The sequence below is a fragment of the Carassius carassius genome, chromosome 45 (genome assembly GCF_963082965.1).
Source record: "Carassius carassius chromosome 45, fCarCar2.1, whole genome shotgun sequence".
In the NCBI taxonomy this organism is placed as follows: Eukaryota; Metazoa; Chordata; class Actinopteri; order Cypriniformes; family Cyprinidae; genus Carassius; species Carassius carassius.
The window spans coordinates 26,357,925-26,381,597 of NC_081799.1; the positions used below are offsets into that span (position 1 = coordinate 26,357,925).

General features: G+C 37.7%; 1 protein-coding gene across 1 annotated transcript; it reads left to right on the plus strand.

Annotated features, from left to right (window-relative positions):
- Nucleotides 1–21,270, plus strand: LOC132127427 (transcription factor RFX3-like). The gene is made up of 17 exons (XM_059539288.1): nt 1–210; nt 5,931–6,049; nt 6,336–6,427; nt 7,248–7,497; nt 9,608–9,682; nt 10,052–10,233; nt 11,019–11,138; nt 12,566–12,687; nt 12,777–12,889; nt 13,446–13,561; nt 14,928–15,082; nt 16,246–16,343; nt 16,434–16,583; nt 17,802–18,010; nt 18,801–18,954; nt 19,054–19,096; nt 20,915–21,270. The coding sequence occupies exons 2-17, from the start codon at nt 5,936–5,938 to the stop codon at nt 21,157–21,159; spliced, it is 2,238 nt and encodes a 745-aa protein (XP_059395271.1). The 5' UTR covers nt 1–210; nt 5,931–5,935; the 3' UTR covers nt 21,160–21,270.
- The last annotated feature ends 2,403 nt before the right edge of the window (nt 21,271–23,673 follow it).

A 23,673-nucleotide genomic window follows, 5' to 3' on the forward strand; every position in this document is an offset into this window, starting at 1 on the left:
GTGTATTAACATTCTGTGTGTGAACAGCACACGGTTGCGCGCTGAGCTTTATAGCAACCGTTGCCCTGAGCTGCAGCGCCATAGTCACCGTAGTCCTGGCGACTGTAACCCACCAACAATAACAACATCCTAACCGTCACCTTCCTCATCTTCTTCCTCATCTTCACACCAGTCCAGGTGAACACTTCCATAGTACCCGCTCGCTCATCAGTAAGTTCCCGCTTTAACTGCTGCTGGATGCTCAGGTGTGTTATTGCTGATGATTGGAGTCGAATCTGAAGATCTTGTGACGGTTTCATCGCCGTCGATCTTCCTCATCCTTCTCTACAGATGTTTCTCATCTCAATCGCGTCTCTTTGTTAAACACGAATATATAAACGACATCTGTCGCGGTTTGAATGCTGTTTACGAGTAAATACGACGACAACGACACGCGTTTGAGAGACCTTAACGCAGAAAACGCGATGAAATCGGTGTTTTGTTGAAGCGCAGCATCATCTTCTTCTCACGAAGCAGGTGTTGCTAAGCGGCTAACGTTAGCATCGCGACGCGATTCTTCATCACTGTTTGCGTTCGTGTTCGAAAACACACCGTTTGTGTGATAATTTTCACGTTTCTATTCGCTGAAAACGATTTGGTTGTAATAAACGTGTATATGTGTGTTTCGTTTTTGTGAGGCGTTATCCCCAGCTTCATTCTGACGCTCATTTGTGGTGAAACCGAGTGAGTTTTCTCTTCTCCGAGTTGTTTGAGCTGTTGGTTTTGGCTGATGAATGATCCTGAATGGTTTTAAGATGGGTTTTGTGGGGTATAATGCTGCATATGAAGATTATGTGTCTGTCTTCTATTGTTATAAAGCAGGAGTTACTCTTGCTAAGCTATTGGCCCTCAGCCTCTGTGGCCGCGTCTCGAAACCTAGTGTGCTCCCTACATAGGGCGCACATAGTTGGGCATCCATACACTAAAACTTGTGTGCTGGATATCTAGAGCTCATTACTAGGCAAATGTCAAAGAGTAGTGGACATCTCATCCTAAATTAGCTGTGTAAAATCCATTATAAGCTCATAGTCACATTAGTATTGACATCACTTGTCGATTCAAACATGGCCTTTTGACATTATATTTTGTAGCTGGTTAGGTTGCATTAAAGGAAGAAATGCAGGGAATTGAAGATGTGTCCTGCTGTTGAATGTTGTCAGAATTGCTTGGTTAACAACCCAAATTAGATTTCTGTAGTTATAATCCTTTATTTTTCTATGAAAGGCTCAAGTATAATAATGCATCATCATCAGTTTTCTAGTGCTGCCAAGCGATTAATCGCATCCAAAATAATCCAAATATTATTTACATATGTGTGTGTTATGTATATTTATGTATTTATATATAAATACACACATGCATTTTTATATTTAAGAAACATGTTATGTTCATACATTATATATATTAACAACTTTTATTTTGGATGCGAGTAATCACGGTTAATCGTGGACGTTAATGCAATGTTCGTGTGTTGTCTCTTGAATGCGGGCGATCCTCACATACTCCAGACAGAGTCACATCGACTAAACAAACTGCCGAGGGTTTCCTGGAGTTGCATCAGGGTCCTCTGTGAGATGAAGAACGTCTCGCTTCCCCTGTTGTCTTCATTATAGACCGAGGAACAGGTGTGTGTCATGAAGAAGACCTGACATGTGCTCAGTGGAGAGAGGCATCATGGGATATCACTCCAACCTGCTTCACGGATACAAATGCAACTTTTGATATTCTGGAAATGAATAGTGAATTTAGTAAAAGGAAATGTGTTGTGCTTAGTGTTTCTCTGAAAGCAAACAAAAGCAATCCAGCTAGCTAAGTTGATCTTGTTATTCTAGGTGTTTTTCTCATGTCCGGTGTTTTTAGGTTTATCTTCTGTCGTTGTCTTCCTCCTGTTAGTCTGTTAATGGTCAAACCGAGAGGAACGACGGATGTCAGAAAGCGCTAGTTGCCACCTGTCCGCAGTATCCCGTTCCCTTCCCAATCTCTTTAAGAGATACTGATTGAGTAAATAATTCATATCCATTTCAGTTCAAGCTAAACGCTTTGAGGTTCATAGCTCACGAGCACGTGGGCGGATGCTGCTCGGGAAAAGAAAAATAATTAAGATTAATCAAGTCTCTCTCTTTTTTTGCTTTATTTTAGTGTTTTTTTTTTTTTTTTCTTAACCACCCCTGGCATTGCTAAATATACATCAGCAACTGTAATCACTTCAGAAGTCTTTGTTTTAATGATTGTTACTGCGTTCTGAATATTTTCGCTTCAAGCTCAATTGGCGCAGTACATTCATTTTTGGGCTACACCCTTAAAAATAAAGGTTTCCGAAAGAGGGGTTTGCAATAAAGAACCATTTTTGGTTGCCCTTCCGGTGAACCATTTTTAAAACGACCACTTTCATAATCTTTAATAACCTCAAGAACCTTCTTCCACTTTTTGGTCAATGCAAAGGGAGGGGAAAGGTTCTTCACAGAACCGTCAATGCCTATAAAGAACACTTATTTTTAAAATAAATGCAGTGGGTTTTTTAATAACTAGAATGCCTTGATAAAGCCATCACACTTTAATCTTAAAAAAAAGGCTCTCTTTATTGGCATTGATTGTTAAGCGAAGAATCTTTCAATTCTGCAAAAGCTACTTTATAGTTGAACAAAGATCTTTAGGTTATTAAAATATTCTTCGCACTTTTAATAACAGACCACTGAATGATTCTTTGGGGAACTGAAAATTGCATTGTTGCATGACCCTCTGTTGTAACCTATGTGCATGCATGAGACTCAAACTCAGATTGTCCTGCCTGATATATATATATATGTATATATGTATGGCACCCCAAAAGCAGGTTTGACCCCTCGCTCCGTGGGCTTTGGGGGTAGAGACAGCAAGTGTCGCCCTCTTCTTGGGCCTTTGTTACCCTTCAGTTTTTGAGTCTGCAGAAGCTCAGCAGAGCTGTGTGTTTAAGTGGCCCACAGGGAGCGGATGAATGAGAGGAGCTGAAGGTGAAGCTGGGGGGTGGAGGAGGGACCAGACAGGTGCATGATTATACACGGCCAGGGAGCAGGTGGGGTCACTTCAGACAGAGCCCTGCTTCAACATCCACACTTTTACACTGGACATCAAGTCCCAGAATGATTTATCAATAAACAAAAGTAGATATAAAATCAAACAATGCAACATATTATTTCCATGAACCGTAAACAAAACTATTCACTTTTTTTTTGCACTCTTAGATGTCGGTTATTTGCTGTGCAAAATGCATAGATGTTAACAAACTATTTTGGTAACACTTTAGGGAACAATTCTCACTATTAACTTATTAGCATTCCCATCATTATTGGCCGTTTATTACTACGTAATATAAAGCACATTCTGCATAACCTACATCCCTAATACCAAAGCCAAAACTACCTTACTAACTATTAATAAGCAGCACATTAAGAGTTTATTGCAGGAAACGTCATAGCTAATGGTTTGTTAATAGTGAGAATTGGAGCTTAAAACAAAGTGTGTGATCACAATTTGAATCCTTGTTGGAGTGAATGTGTATTCAATGTAGTGTGGGTTAGGATGAGGGAAACATCTGTCAAGCGTTCGAGTAACAGATGCATGTGTGCTGAAATAATGTAGAGTTTGACTGGGCAGAATTCAAAGCTGTAACTGAAATACTTTTATAGATATGCTTCATTAGTTTATTTCACTAAGTGCACAAATGGATAGTTGCAATGTATCCTTTGCATTTACCATATTTCTGTGAATCTGATGCTATGTAGATTACTTAATGCAACCAGGAAGTAAAAAACAAGTAACTGAAAACTAGAAACTAGAAAATAATGTCTTTTTAACTTTAAACTGCATAAACATATTACACCAAATACAACAAATAATGTTATTTTTAGCAACGTCATATGACCCCTTAAAAAATATGGCAATCCAAACTGGCATCAAATGTTAGAAATGCTATCTCTGAATAGTTTAAGCGTGTTCTAGTTGGCTTGTGCATTGGAAATGGCCATGATTGTGTGAGTCAGGAATGCTGGGTAATCAGACGTTTAGGGCTGAGGGGGAGGTGAAGTGAACACAACAGCACCTGCACCCTTCAGGTAAATGAGGAGCAGAGGAAGAGGAGGAGGCAGGGAGTCTCTGGGGAGAGAAACTCGGCTATAGGGTAATTAACCTGCAGAGACCTGATCATGGAAACTTTTACAGCTGAGAAGCCTTGGGCTGCGTGTACGGTCGAGCGCCGCTGCTCAAACACGGCTTGTTTACATGCCGCATTACGGCTCGCATGCACGGGAGCAAAAAAAAACCAATGCAATTAAACAGTTTCTTACATTAATGATTTAAGCAATACTGCATTCAAGAGGAACGTCAGCTGTTGCTTTTGAAATCTCATCAGCTTAAAGCGTGTGTATAGAGAAACCTGTCGAGGTGGTTAAATATTAACTACATTTATTGCTTTGGGTACAGGCAGTGATCTCCACTCACTAACCTGCCCAGAACACACAGATCCCGTCCAAATCAGCACTGTGTGTTTGTGCAAGCAGAAAAAAAAAAGATTTCCTCAGGGACCAACCATTGGACCGATCTCATTGCACAGCATCTGAAATGCCATTTTTGTTATTCTAAAATGCTTGAGCAAAGTCTCGTAAAAGTGGTTCGTGAGAATTAACTCCCAGAACTGTTCACAAACAACAGACTCCGAAAATTAGATAACACGACCGCGTTTCGTCTTCAGACCCTGAAGCTCGTGATTTATTGTATACAATAATTATTAAATACACTGCCTTCTCCTGCTGCAACAACTTAATTGTTTCTTCGTGATTTTTAGGGCAAGTTAACTCTTTCCCCACCAGCATTTTTGCTGATTTTCACTAAAATCTCATGGCCTCCAGAATATTTTGTTGTATGAATATCTGAACTTGCAATACATTAAAATAAAAATATTATTCCAGCTTCATTGTTTTTTTTTTTATTAACACTTGAATGTAGGTAGGTTTCATAAAAAAAGCAACATTTTGAGCAAAAAGCTGGGAAAATCAAATTTTTCTCAAACTCTACATCAGGATCATATTCAGTAATATAATCGAAGTAAAGCTGCAGTAGATGTCTTCCATCAGAACTCCTTTAACCCCTTAACTGTCACTCACGTTTTTGAAGATAGACTTGAATGTGCATGACACAAACCTAAATTTTTGTAATTCATGACTGAAAACATTTTGTAACATGATTTTGATGTGCCATTTACATGGTAATGCAATGTCTGATTTTAAAATGGGTTTTAAAGGATGAATTTTGAGATGTTATGTTTTCAAGTGATATATAACTTCTGATGATTTCTAAAATGTGATAGAAAAAAAGGCAACGAGGACGTTTTTTTTTTAAACAAAGGTCAAAACTCCTTTTGTAATGTAGATTTCTGAGGGTACACTCTTGTCATAAATTAATCTATTACTTTTCCTACATAATTTTTAACAAAAAATATTGGTAAAATATATATTTGGGAGTCTTAGACCTTTCCAACGATATATAGTTTGTCAAGATTAGATTAGATTTGATTGTAATATAGTATAGTCAATGTAGGCGTCCCGTATTCGGGACGGGGTGACAGTTAACAGGTTAACACTTTCTGGATCCACACTTCACTCGCTAGCATCAGACTGTTCTTATTTATACACTGTTAGTGTTGAGGATCGCATTATTGTTCATACGAGATGCTCGTTTCTGCGTCTTCCTGGTCTGTGTTTTTGATCAGTGACTCATTCAGGAGATGTGTAACAGCGCCCCCTAGTGTATAACAGTGAGAACACTGAAAACACAGAAAATTCTGTGTTTGTTAGGGAAAGAGTTAATCAGGAATTATTCCCAGCATTTGTGAATGATGGTGATTCTGTGTGTCCAAGGCGCCATGCAGACCCCCGAGGCCGGCGCTGAGTCCACGTCCAGCGTGCCGCTCCAGACCAGCGTGCCTGTGCCGTCTGCGGTCAGTGTCCAGCAGGTGGCGTCTCAGGTCCAGCAACAGGTGAGGCAGCCCACATCAGTCTGACAAACTATTATAGCTCAGCCAAAACTGCTGAAAATGTGCTCACCCCTCAAGCCTTCCAAGATTAGGATGAGTTTGTTTCTTCATCAGATTTGGAGAAATATAGCATTGCATCAGTGTCTTTCTGTTTGGATCTTGATGAATGAATAGTAACTGTAATGTACTGCTGTTTGTTTCACTATCATCTGAAACCACTTATTTATATATTCTCCCGTCTTTATAGAGACGTGAGTCACTCTGGGAGTAATTGTGTCGTTTGTTTCAGGCGCAGACTGTTCAACAGGTCCAGCATGTGTATCAAACACAGGTGCAGTACGTTCAGGAGGAAAACAACGCCGGTTACACCAACGGGACTATGTGAGTGTGTTTATGAGCCGGCAATACGTACATGATCTCTACAATGTATGTGAGAGCCATGGCTTTGTCATTAGCACAAATGCTGAGAAGTGCTTTTGGACACCATTAAAATTCTGCAAAATGCAGAATTAGCTTCTCATACTGTTTTTTACATATGTATATAAATAAAATAAGGGTTACATGTAGTGCTGGGTGATATATGGAAAAAAAATTATCTTGATTTTTTTTTTTTAATTCAAACATTTGAACGATTCTCTGAACTAGTCAACTTGAAAATGGAACTACAACGGGATTCAAGGACCGTTTTCTTTCTTAACCATCTAGTTAAAGAAAATACTATTCTGGATGTAGCACACATGAAGCTAATGTTAAAAGACTCACTTTTTAAATATCTTTGCTGAAAAAATGTAAATTAAATGTAAATGATTAATAATTATTAATTATTTTATGTAAATTTAATTTTAATTTAATTTAAAAGATGTATGACCTACAACTACATCGCTCATATTTAGAAATTCACTCAGCAAGAGGCTAAGATCTTTTAAATTGGCTATTATAAATAAAATGTCATCAGCCAAATGGAGAGAGCACATATCAGAAAGGCAATCAGAAGCAATGTTCTCAATAAAATAGTTATGCTTTGGTGATTTGTGTATCCATGGAAACAGCACTCTCACCTGAAGCTGAAAGGGTGCAAATGCATCAAGACGAGACTTATTATGTTTCTCCATTCAATTAAAGAAACCATATAATGTCTGAACTCATTTGAGTGAAAAACCAGCTGGCACCCGTGTCTGAAGCGCTCTTGTTTTATCGGCAGACGGACGTATTCATACTCAGAACCACAGCTGTACAACCAGAACAGCGGCGGAAACTACTTCGACACGCAGGGCAGCTCGGCTCAGGTGAGCTCTCACAGTATGACCAACAACGGGAACGGTGCTCTGGCCATGGGGCTGTCAGGAGGACAGATCATCAGCAGCTCAGGAGCGTATCTGATTGGAGGAAACTCCATGGATGGCTCCGCCCCTCACAGCACGGCTCAGACCACTAGAGCCTCCCCCGCCACGGTGAGCTCCAATCACAGACGCATACGACTGAACTTACTCTATGTGTCCCTGCAGTACATTGTATGGGTCACAATTATACATTTCTCTTTTATGCCAAAAATCATTAGGATATTAAGTAAAGATCATGTTCCATGAAGATGTTTAGTAAATCTCCTACCGTAAATGTCAAAACTTAAGTTTTTATTAGTAATATGCATTGCTAAGAACTTCATTTGAACAACTTTAAAGATGATTTTCTCAATATTTAGATTTTTTTGCTCCTCAGATTCCAGATTTTACAAATATTGTCCTCCTAACAAACCACACATCAATGGAGAGATGATTAGTGTAAATCTCAATTTCACCAAATTGACTCGACTGGTTTTGTGCTCCAGGGTCACGTATGTGCTTGGAACGATTAAAGCCATATTTAATCATTTTTCTATTTAGCCCATGATTTACTCGCCCTCAAGGCATTCTAGGTGTATGTGACTTTCTTCTTTCAGATGAATCCAGTCAATCCGATTTATATAAAAATTGTCTTGCTCCTCCAAGCCTTATGTTAGTAAATGTTTTTTTTTTTTTTCAACAGTCCAAAAGTAGTCAAATAAAGCGCACCCATCCAGAATAAAACATGCCTCATGTGGCTCCAGGGGATGAATGAAGCCCTCCTGTAGCAAATTAATGTGTTTTTGTAAAATAAAATCCATATTTAAAACGTTACAAACACTTTTCTCTCACAGTAGACAATTTGTAATATAACTGATTGAATTCATCTGAAAGAAGAAAGTCATATATGCCTAGAGGGTGAGTAAATCATGGGCTGATTTTCATTTTTGGGAGAACTAACCCTTTAAGTGCTAATCATTTTCAGACTGGTTTTTTAACGAGAGATGTCTATGAGAGCTGAAAACACACTTCAGAATCAAATGAATAGTCAATCTCAACAATTGCGAGCCGTGCTGGAAGAGTGAGTGAGAATGCACACAGGCTAATTTTAAACTTCATGCAAACAAAAAAACCCCAAAAAAGTGAAAAATGTTAAATTTGAGGTTTTTACAAAAATGAGTTCATTAAGCCCTCGTCTAGCAAACCTAAAATGATCTGTATTTGTGCTCCGCTTCTTGGCATAAACATCCACAGATTACAGTATTGAAGTGCTCACACAACATAATCTGTTAGGTTTTAAGAAAACGTTTGGGAGAAACATGGGATGTGTAACATTATATTAGATCCGTGCAGTGCAGTAGGTCTTAATCTATACTGTCTGTCTGTCTGTCTCAATATTAATCCACCAATAAAATAAAAGAGGGAGTCACTCGCTGCTTTTTGTAACAAAAAACAAATTTTTGCTCATTAGGTCTAATTTTTCATATTAAATTAAAAGTAAATCAACACATTTTGGGAAAATGGGTCTGTTCCAAAATGCTTCCTGCTACTGTTCTCTTTAAAATAAATGTTCCAAAATTGGGTTTTCACATAGAAGGACCAATTTTTTTTTTCCTTGATGTGAAGAACATTTTAATAATCTAAAGAACCTTTTCCCACTGTGAAGACCATTCGTCCAAATGAAAGTTTCCGTGGATCTCAAAGGTTCTTCATGGAACCAATAATCTCCGTTTTTTTAGAGCGTGCACAAAAGTTTACACTCAGTTAACGGGGTTCCTTCGAAGCCAATAAAGAACGTTAAGCAACATCTTAAAAGAACGCCATGCACACATATTACGTTTTTTAATTCGATTGGACTGTTTACTGTTTATGTGTATAAATAAACACACAGTGCATATGCAAAACAAGACAGCATATTTGACTACTGCCTCAATATATGAGCATCATTAAAGGGTATCTTTGACAATTTTCAGCCAGTTGTGTGTTGTTGCACTAATGTCAGTGCTATATGTAAATGCACAAAGACGTAAAAAGCATCCGTTTGTGAATGAAAGTTAACAGAAGCTGGATGATTATGATTATATGTGCGGTGCAGGGCTGAAGCGTGTGTTTGGTGGCTGGGATGCTTCAGTCGGGTCTGTTTCTGCTGCTCAACTCTCTGTCGCTACAGCCTTCGTTTGATTTACTTTCCCCCCTCTTTTGTTTTTGTTATCCTTTATTCTTTTGGTTTTTGGTCTATCAGATTGAAATGGCGATTGAGACGCTCCAAAAGTCTGAAGGTTTGTCCAGTCAGAGAAGTTCGCTGCTCAACAGTCATGTAAGTTGTGAACATGCACCGCTTTGCTTTCTTTGCACTTCGCTTTCTCTCGCTTTCTCTCTTTCCTACTCTGTGCCATTCAAAAGAGTCATATTATAAATTCAGAACATTTTATCGCATTCCATACATTTTAAATAAAGTAAATGTTTATTTCCAGATTTTCAGTGTGGACTTTTTAAATGGCAACGTTTACTTGTATCGTTCTTCCGTGTGTATAGTTTCAGTATTTGTAATATTAACTGTTTTACTCATCCAGCACCATTGTCATTCCAAATCTGTGACTTCCTTCCTTCCTTCCTTCCTTCCATAGAACACAAGATGCAATTTTTTTTAAAGAAATGTGCACTTTATCTGATGAATTCTTCACAGCTGCAATGGCTCCTGGATAATTACGAGACAGCGGAGGGCGTGAGTCTGCCGCGCTCCACTCTCTACAGTCACTACCTGCGCCACTGTCAGGAGCAGAAGCTGGATCCCGTCAACGCTGCGTCCTTCGGGAAGCTCATCCGCTCCATCTTCATGGGGCTGCGCACACGCCGCTTGGGCACCCGGTAAAATCAGCCCCTCACACGCTCAGCTCTAGAGGTGTAACGCTCACAAAATAGTTCTGATTTAAGCCATGAAGGGCGAGCTAATGGATATCACACACATGTAACATGCACCGAGGCGAGGAGATTCACTAGAAAGTCTCTTCTGCTCATCAAGGCTGCATTTATTTAATCAAAAATACAGTAAATGTTTTTACAATATAAAATAATGGTTTCTATTTTAATATCCTTTAAAATATTATTTATTTCTGTGATGCAAAGCTGATTTTCCATCATCATGACTCAAGTATAAAGTGTCACATGATCTTCAGAAATCTTTCATTTATTATTAGAATTATCAAATCAAATATTTTTTCTTTGATGAATAAAAAGTTAAAAAGAATCTTTTCTAACAATATAAATCTTTGCTATCACTTCTTATCAATCCTCGCGGAATAAAAGTTTTAATTTCTTTCAAAAAATGAATGAAATTTTACTGACTACAAACTTTTGAACTTTAGTTTATATTCTTAGAAAAGATGTATATTTTAAATAAATGCTCTTCTTTTGAACTCTTTTAAGATCATCAAAGGGCAGACATGTCGTTTTTGAGCACAGATAGGGCACTGAAAACTTTATATTTCACACACTTTAATCTCTTTATTTTACAGATGTAATCGAATCGTTTGGTTTGTAATGTGCACTGAACAGAAAGCCTCGTACCAAATGGTTTGATATGAATATGTGTCGTTACACCCCTACTCTGCTGCATTTATTCACAGCAGTCTCATTTCTCACCTTGATTTCAGAGGGAACTCTAAGTATCACTATTACGGGATTCGCGTGAAGCCGGACTCTCCTCTGAACCGGTTGCAGGAGGACATGCAGTACATGGCATTGAGACAGCAGCCCGTCCAGCAGAAGCAGAGGTACTGTAGACTCTGTCAAACCACAGGAAAGAGATCTGTAGCGCTCTTCTCAAGAGTATCCTGTGTTCTAGAAGTATTCCCAATAGAAGAGCATGACGCTAGCAACACAAAGGTCAAGGTTCAGTTTCCAGGAAATGCATGTACTGATCAAATGTATACCTTAAATGCATGCACAAATGTGGACTGAATCGTGGGATTAAATCATAAAAATGCAGTTTACTATATAACGCGGAATGGCACAGAATTTTCCTAATTGTGACCCTAGAGCACAAAACCAGCCTTAAGTGTCAATTATTTTAATTGAGATTTATGCATCATCTGAAAGGTGAATAAATACTTTTTCCATTGATGTATGGTTTGTTAGTTGGACAATATTTGAAAATCTGGAATCTGATTGCAACAAATCTAAATATTGGGAAAATCGTCTTTAAAGTTCTTGTTCTTAGCAATGCATATTACTAATCAAAAATTAAGTTTTGATATATTTACGGTAGGAGATTTACAAAATATCTTCATGGAACATGATCTTTATTTAATATCCTAATGATTTTTGGCATAAAAGAAAAATGTGTAATTGTGACTCATACAATGTATTGTCTATTACTACAAATACAGTACACCTGTGATACTGATGACTGCTTCTGTGCTGCAGTGACACATATTTGTTTTCAGCCTCTACTGCCTCAATATATGAGGACATGAACACGATCGCTAGAACTGCTCCGAGTCACTTCATGAGCATTTCACCATTTCTTTTGAGTAAAACTATCTTCATATGAAACAGAAACCTAAAGGCCTTCACAGCATCCTGTCAAAATAAAAGTTTGGTTTAACTTGAAGAAACTGTGACAAAAATATTACTCAATGTAATGATAGTACTACTAATATTTACCAGTTAACAATTTATTTAGCAGAACATTAAGTATACAACAGTATTTATTTATTTATTTATTTTTTTGGGGAGGTATGGGGTGTAAAAAAAGTATAACAAATTTAATAGTGATGCTTTTGATTATTGATAATTAAAGAAACCATTAAAGTTGAATCCAGAAAATTAATGGAAAACACAAATTTGGTCAGAAAACTGCTTTTGAGAAAATAAAACATTTCCTAGGGTCTTCATTTTATTTTTGTTTTAATAAATTGTCGTTTAATATTGTAAGTTTCATTATTTCAGTTAATTAGGATAGTTTTTTATTTAACCATTAATACAGAATCTAGAAAAATTTAAATGGGGGGGGAAATGTAATCCAAAAATTTTTTTTTTAAATAAAATGGAATTTGCAAAAAAAGATTTAAACTGATTTCATAGGGCCCTATAAATGTAAATGTAGCGCCTGTGTAAAGTTTGTTGCTATCCATTTCAGTTATAAAGGTAGCTGGTTTTGTTTTGTAACAGGGCTCATCTGTTGTTGTCTCTTCTCTAGATTCAAGCCAGTGCCGAAGATTGACGGTGTTTCAGGGGAGAGCTTCTCCAGCGGGGGGCACACACCCAGCGCTGCAGAGCAGACCTTTATCGCTCAAAGCCAGCATCATCAGCAGTTCCTCGGTAAACATAACGCAAAAATCACAGGAGACTGTTAGCGCACATTCGTGTTATAGAAGAGGTTTTCTGAATTTCCCCATATGCCCCATTAGATGGGTCCATAGCTCTGCCAGAGTTCACTGAACTTGACCTCGGAGAGCCTGTGGAAGGTGTCGGACCAGAGGACGTCAAAGCCCTCCAGACGCTGTACAGAGAGCACTGCGAGGTCAGTCGTTACGCTCAAATAGACCTTTATCACAGTCTGCGTGTTGTCATATCCGGCTCCAATAAGTAGCTTTAAGGAAATAGGGTTAGTTACTTATTACTTATTTGATTTTGGGGTTTGTTTTTATTTTTAAATTTATTTTTGTTATTTACGCTTTCATCCAAAGCGACTTACAAATGAGGACAATCGAAGCAATCAAAACCAACAAAAGAGCAATAATATGCAAGTGGTATATTAGTATATTATTATTATTATTATTATTATAGTGTTATATTTCAGTTTCACAAAGAAACGTTCAGAATTTTGTCCAAGCAATAAAAAATGGACAGATTTAATTTATAATTTGTCTTAAACTCATTTCGTAAAAAAAAAAAATTGAATTGAATTGAATTGAATCGTGAAATCAAAATTGTAAATCGAATCGTGAGTTGAGTGAATCATTACATCCCTACTATTATTTGAAAAGTCCGCTCTTCGAACGTGGAAGTGTGATAAAGGCCTATTCTCAGCTAATTAAATTCAAGTTTAAAGGTGTTGTTACCATTTTCACACGTAGGCCATTTTGGACGTAGTGGTGAACCTTCAGTTCAATCTTATCGAGAACTTGTGGCAGACTTTCTGGCGCTATTCTCCATCCAGCTCTGTAGAGGGCGTCACCATCACTGAAAACAGGTGTGTTACTCTTGTTACCTACCTCTGTTTCATCAAGTTTATTAGATTAAACAAGTAATATTGGTTACACTGTATTGTTATATTCCACTTTTGACATTCTACTAACTACAAGTAACTTTGCAACTACGTCAACTGATTCTCATTCGTCTGCAGCTACATGTCAACTGATTTGCGCTCATCTGCAGCTACATGTCACCTGATTCACACTCATCTGCAACTACGTCAATGGATTCACGCTCGTCTGCAACTACATGTCAACTGATTCGCGCTCATCTGCAGCTACATGTCGACTGATTCTCGTTCGTCTGCAGCTACATGTCGACTGATTCTCGTTCGTCTGCAGCTACATGTCACCTGATTCGCTCGACATCTGCAGCTACATGTCACCTGATTCGCTCGACATCTGCAGCTACATGTCGACTGATTCGCTCGACATCTGCAGCTACATGTCACCTGATTCGCTCGACATCTGCAGCTACATGTCACCTGATTCGCTCGACATCTGCAGCTACATGTCGACTGATTCTCGCTCGTCTGCAGCTACATGTCGACTGATTTTCGCTCGTCTGCAGCTACATGTCAACTGATTCGCTCGACATCTGCAGCTACATGTCACCTGATTTGCTCGACATCTGCAGCTACATGTCACCTGATTCGCTCGACATTTGCAGCTACATGTCGACTGATTCTCGTTCGTCTGCAGCTACATGTCACCTGATTCGCTCGACATCTGCAGCTACATGTCGACTGATTCGCTCGACATCTGCAGCTACATGTCGACTGATTCGCTCGACATCTGCAGCTACATGTCGACTGATTCTCGCTCGTCTGCAGCTACATGTCGACTGATTCGCGCGACATCTGCAGCTACATGTCGACTGATTCGTGCGACATCTGCAGCTACATGTCACCTGATTCTCATTCGTCTGCAGCTACATGTCGACTGATTCGCGCTCGTCTGCAGCTACATGTCGACTGATTCTCGCTCGTCTGCAGCTACATGTTGACTGATTCGCGCTCGTCTGCAGCTACATGTCACCTGATTTGCGCGACATCTTCAGCTACATGTTGACTGATTCGCACTCGTCTGCAGCTACATGTCACCTGATTCTCAGAGTAGACTGTTAGGTTTATGGTTAGTAGAATAAGTTGACAGATTCTCACAGAGTTCACTGTGAGTGTGTTGTATGTTTTGGACCTATCAATATAAAGTGTTAGCAGATATTAAGCAGACAGTCTAGTAATACTCTAATGACTGCTAGTTGACATGTAGTTGCAAAGTTACTCACTGTTAGTAGAATATCTAAAGTGGAGGATCAAAATAATGTGTGACCGTAATGTTAAAATCTAATTATTTTTGATTAAGTGGTCTGAGCGAAATCGAGGGCCGCCTGCCACGGACCGGACTGGTTCTGCTCTGTGGAAACGAGGCAGTGCTAAAGTGGATGAACACCTGTGATCATCTGATGTATCAGGCCCTCGTGGAGATCCTCATCCCTGATGTTCTGAGACCCATTCCTAGTGAGTCTTTCTTCATAGTCATAGCCTCAAAAGGCTATGTGGATTAGCATGAAACTCTTTTCTTCCAGTGTTCTGTTCAGTTCAGATACTATAAACTAGGGAAGTAAATCGGATGGTTCGTCTTAATACAATATGACATCGATTCTCATACCCAGCAATACATTTGCAGATAACAAAAAATACTCTACGATAAGATTTGATACTGTATATCAATCAATTTTTCGATATTGTGATATTATATACCTACTTTAAACAACCATCAAAATTTGTATTAACTCACAAATGCAACCAAAATATATAACGTACATGAACATGATCGCTAGAACTGCTCCCGAGTCACTTCATGAGCATTTCACCATTTCTTTTGAGTAAAACTGTTTTCATATAAAACAGAAACCTAAAGGCCTTCAAAGCATCCTGTCAAAATAAAAGTTTGGTTTATCTTGAAGAAACTGTGACAAAAATATTACTCAATGTAAATGATTGTATTACTACTAAAAAACAATATTTTTTAAATAATTATTTACCAGTTATCAATTTATTTAGCTGAAATATGCAAGTACACAACACAGTTTTTCTGGGGGGAATAGGGAAGAAAAAAAATTATAACATTATTTATGCTTCAATAAACTTCAACAAACACTGCTTTTCAGGGTTTTCAGCTCAGTCTAAAAGATATTTCAGTTACAGAAATGTAATAAATATAAAATAACTGCATGTATAAATAAAATATAGATGAATCATTATTGATATTAAAAAGGATATTTAGTTAGGAGCAGTGAGCACAACTTATTTTCCTTTGACGGCATTAGGTTTATTAGTTTTCTTTCACAGAAAACAACTTCTCACACAGCGCTCAACAGCACCGACAACATTCTTTGATGAATAGAAAGATTCAAAGATTAGCATTTATCTGAAATAAAAAGCATTTGTAACATTATACACGATAACGGGGGAATTTAATATATTTTAGAAAGTATTCACATAGAAAACCGATATTTTAAATAGTACAAATATTTCACAGTTTTTACTGTTTGTGCTGTATTTTGGATCAAATAAATGCAGGCTTGTTGATCAGAATAGACTTCTGGAAAAAAAAAATCTTACTTTTCTTGTCTGTCCTTTATTAAGTGTAAATCTAAATCTCCATCTGTGTTCGACAGGTGCCTTGACTCAAGCCATCCGTAATTTTGCCAAAAGCCTTGAGGGCTGGCTCACCAACGCCATGAGCAGCATCCCTCAGAGGATGATCCAGACCAAGGTAAGACTGTGGAGGGTTTCCAGCTGATAATGAAAGCCTTTGTCTGCTGTAGAAATCCCAATTTCAAGAAGTCCTTCCTCTATTGCGCAGGTTTCTGCTGTTAGTGCCTTCGCTCAGACGCTCCGCAGATACACGTCTCTGAATCATCTGGCACAGGCGGCCCGTGCAGTGCTGCAGAACACCTCCCAGATCAACCAGATGCTCAGCGATCTCAACCGGGTCGACTTTGCCAATGTTCAGGTATGTTTTGCACTTCGTGGCATCTTGACAGAGAAAGCCGGCATTTTGTTCCATAGTTTTGAACATGCTCTCTTTTGTAAAGGCTGGAATACACAACACAAGTTTTAAAACCTGTAAAACACTAGGTACCACACACTTGCCGACTTTGTGAATGGTAAATCCCAAGTATGGATTACCTAGTAAAAAAGTAATACATTTATTTCATACTATAGTTAGTATCTATTAACATATGTGACCCCGAACCACAAAACCAGTCATTAGGGTCAATTTTGCAAAATTGAGATGTATAGATAATCTGAAAGCTGAATAAATGATCTCTCCATTGATGTATTGTTTATTATGATAGATCAATACGTGTCTGAGATACAACTATTTGAAAATCTGGAATCTGAGGGAGCAAAAAAATCTAAATATTGAGAAAATCATCTTTAAAGTTGTTCAAATGAAAGTTCTTAGCAATGCATATTACTAATCAAACATTAAGTTTTCATATATATATGGTAGGAACTTTACAAAATATCTTAATGGAACATGATCTTTACTTAATATCCTCATGATTTTTGTCATTAAAGAAAAATGTATAATTTTGACCCATACAATGTATTGTATATTGCTACAAATATATCTGAGATACTGATGACTGCTTTTGCACTCAAGACTTATACAAAAATATAATGAAATTATAAACTAAAATTTCTTAATATCAAGCCTAAAATGTTACCGATATTAAACCGATATTATTCAAACCGATATTATTCAAAGATTATACAATCCTCATTTATTTTTTACATTAAAACTAAAACTTCAAAAGCAAGATAAAATGTCCTTGCAGAGGTTTCATTTTAGCACCATCAAAAATACTTCAGTATATCTTTAGCTTCACTATTTACACACAATTAAAGTGCATTTAAAAAAAGTTGTTCCAAATTTAGCAGAGTTTAACTAGACCAGTTTATTATTATTATTAAGTACAATTTCAGGTTATTTTTATTAAGTGCATAAATATGTACATGCATTTGAAGTGTGCTTGGCACAAAATGTATTACATTTATTTTTCACTAGGGTTACTATACTTGGACTATACTTTGCAGACTGGCTTTGACTTTTGGCAACTATCTGACTTTTGAATCTATGCTAAGTTCGTGTAGCCTATTCCAGCCTTACAATGTCGATTAGATGATGCATCGCAGTGATGTTCTGATGGTTGATGACGTACAGGAGCAGGCCTCGTGGGTGTGCCAGTGTGAAGAGGGCGTAGTTCAACGCCTCGAGCAGGACTTCAAGGCCACCCTCCAGCAGCAGAGCTCTTTGGAACAGTGGGCAGCTTGGCTGGACAACGTGGTCACTCAAATACTCAAGCCGTACGAGGATAAACCCTCCCTCCCCAAAGCTGCACGCCAGTTCCTGCTCAAGTGGTCCTTCTACAGGCAAGACATTTACGCCGTTTCACACTTGGTTCCATGGTTTGGATTGAAAACATGCCAAACACCAACCAAATGAACCAATCTCACCGAAGTCCGCACCAGAATCGCTCCTAAACACACACACAAAGGAATGGTTCACATCTAAAATAAAAATTGCCTTTCTTTCTTCAGTTGAAAAGTAATTCATTTGAGGAAAACATTTCAGGATTTTACATAGAGTGGACTTCAATGGTGCTCAATGGTTTCAATGCAGCTTCAAAGATCTCTACACGATCCCAGCCGAGAGATAATGATCTTATCTAACAAAACCTCAGTCATTTTCTTAAAAAACAAACAAACCAAGTTTATACTTTAACCACAATTGCTCGTCTTGCACTAGCTCTTCTAGCGAATGTGTGTCTTCACACATTGCGTTATCACATAATACATGAGGTCAAACTATTGCAAGATGAGCATTTGGGGTTGAAAGTATATACTTTTTTTTTTTTTTATCGTTTCTCTAGATGAGACCCTTATTCCTCGCTCTTTGAAACCGCAGTAGACCTTCATCCCCATTGAAGTCCACTATATGGAGAAACATCTTGGGATGTTTTCCTCAAAAACCTTCATATCTTTTCGATAAATAAATAAATTGCTATGTGTACTACCTTAAACTAACTGAGACTTGTTATTGCACTTGCATATCAGTCGCACATGGTTTTGATGGCTTCCATTGTCCTCATTTTTGGATGAAAGCATCTGCTAAATGACTAAATGTGCTTATTTACTTGCATGTTTTGCTGTGCTCTCACAGCTCTATGGTCATCAGAGACCTGACCCTCCGCAGCGCGGCGAGTTTCGGCTCGTTCCACTTGATTCGGCTGCTGTATGACGAGTACATGTTCTATCTGGTGGAGCACCGCGTCGCACAGGCCACAGGAGAGACGCCCATCAGAGTTATGGGAGAGGTAAAGCCTGTTTGTGTAGCTCAGCGTGAGCCGTAAAGAGCCATGAAGCCAGGCTTTCTCTCTAATCGCCATTTCTTTGTGCTGCTCCGTCTATCGCAGTTTCAGGACCTGAATACCATGTCACCTGCCAACATCGACAAAGGTAAGCTCAGACAGCAAGCTGAGACCTCATTACACCCAGAGTTACATAATTACAGTCCGGACTAACGAGCCCAGCCACTTTAGACCAGTAGGGGACTCTCAGATTAAGTTGCTTTCCTTTGAGAGACAAGATTGCTGGATGCTCCATTACTGTACAAACACTCTACAGTTTGTGTTCCTCCATCATTACACATTACGTTTTCCTTTTTGGCTGACATCACCAATAATCCCTCTAAATTTGATTTAATCTCATGTCATTCTGACTAATAGAGACCATGCTGGTGGTCCATTGTAGAATAAGTTGTCCTTATAAATAAAATTAAGCTACATTGCCTTAAATTTTCATTTTGTTTAAAGGGATATTTCACCCAATAATTAAGATTAAATCAGTTTACTTTATCATCACTCTTTTGCTGTTTAATACAATATGCCTTTCTTTCATTTCGGACAACAGCTCTTTTGAAATATGACACGTGTCGCATGGGACCATACTTTTGCATCTTTTTAAAGGGATAGTTTACACAAAAATAAAACTTCTTTCATTAATTATGCAGAAACGTAGCGAGGACATTGGTTAAACAGTCCATGTGACATCAGGGGTTCAACTGTAATTTAACGAAGCTACTAGAATACTTGTTGTGCGCTAAGAAAACAAGGTTGTTCAACAATTCTTCTGAACCACTGATAACACACAGACTATTTTAACGATGTTCGTACAACGTTTCTGGGACTTTTTATGGAGGGTCAGAGAGCTCTCGGATTTCATCAGAAATATCTTAATTTGTGTTCTGAAGATAAACAAAGGTCTGAAGGGTTTGAAACAACATGAGAGTGAGTAATTAAAAACAAAATGTACATTTTTGGGTTAACTATCCCTTTAGAAGCTTGATGTTCACCACACGCTACCATTATATCACTAGTGCACACGTGACATTATTTAAACATTTCCTTCTGTAGTATACAACAAAAGCACGACTTGATCTTCATGTTTGGGTGAGCCATCCCTTTAAAGTCCCACTTTACACTGCAAAAACATTGTATTTTAGTCTTGTTTTCTAGTATACATCTCTAAACATTCTTGAATCAAGATGCGTTTACTGTACAAGTGAAATGATTTAAGATATAAAAAAAAAAATCTAAATGTTCTTAGTTTTTGCTTAAAACAAACAAAAATATCTGCCAGTGGGTCAAGAAAATAATCTTGTTTAGCCTTTGGATTAAGACTATTTTTCTTATGCCATTGGCAGATATTTTTGTTTGTTTTAAGGAAAAACTAACAATTTTTTTTTTTTTAGAAAACAAGACTTCATATTTGACCCTGGAGCACAAATTATACATTTTTCTTTTGTGCCAAAAAAGGATAGAGCAAAGATCATGTTCTATGAAGATATTTTGTAAAACTCCTACCATAAATACATAAAAACTTAATTTTTGATTAATAATATGCATTGCTAAGAACTTCATCTGAACAACTTTAAAGATGATTTTCTCAATATTTAGATTTTTTTGCTCCCTCAGATTCCAGATTTTCTAATAGTTGTATCTCAGACAAATATTGTCCTCCGAACAAACCACACATCACTGGAGAGATGATGCATAAATCTCAATTTGACAACATTTACTCTTATGACTGGTTTTGTGCTCCAGGGTCACGAATCTTAAATCATTGTACTTGTACAGTAAATGCATCTTGATTCAAGAACGTTTAGACATTTATACTAGAAAACAAGACTAAAATACTGAGTAAGAGGATCGTTTTTTGCAGTGTTGGAGTGAAATGGGTTGTGAATGACATCCTGCTTCTCTCTGATGTCTGTAGACGAGGTGAGCGAGATGGACAGTGATCTGGACGAGGAGATGGAGGAGTCTGACGAGCCTCTGGCCAAGCGGGAGAAAGCGGAGACCGAGGTCATGCAGGTGGAGGACGGCAGCAGCGCGGTGCTGAGCGTGGTTCAGTCCAGCATGCTCAGCGCTTCACCCTCGAGTGAACACATCCTTAGCTCGAGCGGAACCAGCACCATCCGCCACTGCAGCAGTCTGGGAAACACATACGCCTCGGTCTGAAAGCCTTTCAGTACATCTGTCTCCAAAACATCTGTTCTCATCCTTAGCAGAAACACAGACTCTCGCTGAGATCATCAAGCTCTAGCAAACCAACTTCAGGATGTGACGAGATGCTGAAAAAAGTGCACTCTGATTTTGTGCTTAATATACTGAAAATTATTCTTTAGTACTTCTTTAAGATCGTCTGAGAGTCTGCAAAAAAAACGATTCTCTTACTTGGTGTTTTAGTCTTGTTTTCTAGTTTATATATCTTAACATTTTTTAATCAAGATGCATTTACTGTACAAGTAAAATGGTTTGAGATATTAAGTCTTGTTTTCTAAAAACAAGCAAAAATAATCTTAATTCAGAGGCTAAACAAGATTATTTTTCTTGCCGCATTTGCTGATATTTTAGGGAAAAATATAAATATATATATTTTTTTTTTCCAGAAAACAATCATTTAAAATAATTTTACTTGTACAGTAAAATAATCTCGATTCAAGAATTTTTTGATATTTAGATATAAATACCAAGAGAGTATTTTTTTGCAGCGTATGATCTCTGTATTTAAAAAATGTGTTCAGTTCACACTTTTGTACACTCAAGCGGTGACTAAATACATTTTTAAATGCAGAAATAGTATGCAAAAAGCACATTTTAGTTTGTATTCACTGTGTCCCAAAATAACACGAAGTAATAAAGAGTAATGTTTTGTATATTAAGAACAAAATTAGTGGGTGAAAACGGTGCACTTTTGTTTTTAGTTAACAGGAAACACTTCTGGATGACCCAGATCTCCAGTCCAAGCCCAGTATCACTGCTCTGTCACTGTACTGCTCATCGTTCACAGTCATGTTTAGATCGTGGTATTGGCCAAACGTTGCTTCTCTTTGGTTAAGCAGTGGAAAGACTCGGCTGCTAGAATCGAAGCAGGCTAGACATCTTGTACCAGACGTAATGAGCTTGCCTTCTCACCTTCTCTGCTTGTGTTTCCAATTGCCTTCTGTTTGTGGATTTAGTCGTCTGCTAGCTTGAAAATTAGGTTTTTTTGGTCAGATATGCTGCATGTGTGAACTGCATTGTGGGTCTTTTTCTTTTTACTAATTGGACCAAAAACACAAGTGTGAGAGACAACAGGGGCGTTTTGAAGCTTGGGTGCTTCTCGTGCAGAACAGAGCGAATGTCAGGGATTTTGTGTACCTCGGGTTCATCTTAGTGCCTTAACCCAAACAACAGCTTTCCATTCGGTCTGTAGTGAAAACCACACGCCAGAGAATATTCCTAGGGAGCATCTGTCGGCCGATTCATCACGTGGCTGTGTTTGTGATCAGTAACTGGAGACCGCGTGGATCTGGCCGAGGTGTTTGCCGTCGTGTGTATCTTGTGGCTCTACCTCACTTAAACACATCCTGACGGGGTCGTGTCTCTTAATTGCTGACCCATGGGTCGTCATCAGCTGCCCTCTTAAAACACGACTCGTGCACCAAACGCTGATGAGTATCAGTGTAGATAAAGAGTTTATAAGTTGTGTCTCGCTCACAAATGAGCGGATTTCACTATCAAAACATTTACGTAAATTGTGCTACTGAATAATTTGATGAATGAGATGTTGTATACATTTTTTTTTTTTGTGCTGTCAAATTAATAATTGCATCCAAAATAAGTTTTTGTTTACATAATATATGTATGTGTACGGTGTATATTTTTATATATAATATATGTGTGTGTGTGTGTGTATACACACACACACACACACACACACACACACACACACACACACACACACACACACACACACACACAAATACTAATATAATTTACAATATATATAAATATTTATGTAAACATCACATTTTCCTTAAAATGTACACATGCATAATATATATGAAGGGTTTATTTGGAAAAAATATAATTTTCAAAAATAAGTTTTTTTTATTTGATTTTTTATTGTACATTCTAATTGATCTCAATCCAACTACAGTTGGGTTAGTTTGATATAAAGTAAAAAGAACAACAACAACAAAAAAAACAGCTAACTTACACAATAATAAAAAAAAGTTAACATTTTAAAGTTTAAAAAAAATTACAAAAAAAAAATTCTTGTTTTTGCAATTAAACTTTTTATATATATATATATATATATATATATATATATATATTTTAGTATGCACACATTATGTAAACAAAAACTTATTTTGCATGCGATCTAATGGCGATTTAATCATTTGATAGCACTATTTTGTTTTAATCTGCATGAATAGACGATGGCGTTTTATTTAGTAATTGATCTCTGTTTTGTTTGTTGTTTATTTAGTGTGAAATGTTATCACAGCATCCGTTAGTAAAGTTAAGGAAGAAGTCATCTGTTTGGTTTCAGGAGGTACAGCTACCTTTCCGATAACTTTTATACTTGACCTGTCGTAAATCGCTGTGCTATTGTGGAAAACACTGGAAAATTGTAGTCGGGAACTGGAAACTGCGTTATTTTCTTCACTACTTGACATTATTTTAAGCGAGCGACTGTGCGCAGAA

Bases quoted from the DNA above. Each gene is read 5' to 3' on its own strand.
- LOC132127427 (XM_059539288.1), top strand. From the start codon at position 5,936: ATGCAGACCCCCGAGGCCGGCGCTGAGTCCACGTCCAGCGTGCCGCTC. The intron at 12,688-12,776 runs GTAAACATAACG...ATGCCCCATTAG, and splicing joins GCATCATCAGCAGTTCCTCG to ATGGGTCCATAGCTCTGCCA. The intron at 19,097-20,914 runs GTAAGCTCAGAC...TGATGTCTGTAG, and splicing joins ACCTGCCAACATCGACAAAG to ACGAGGTGAGCGAGATGGAC.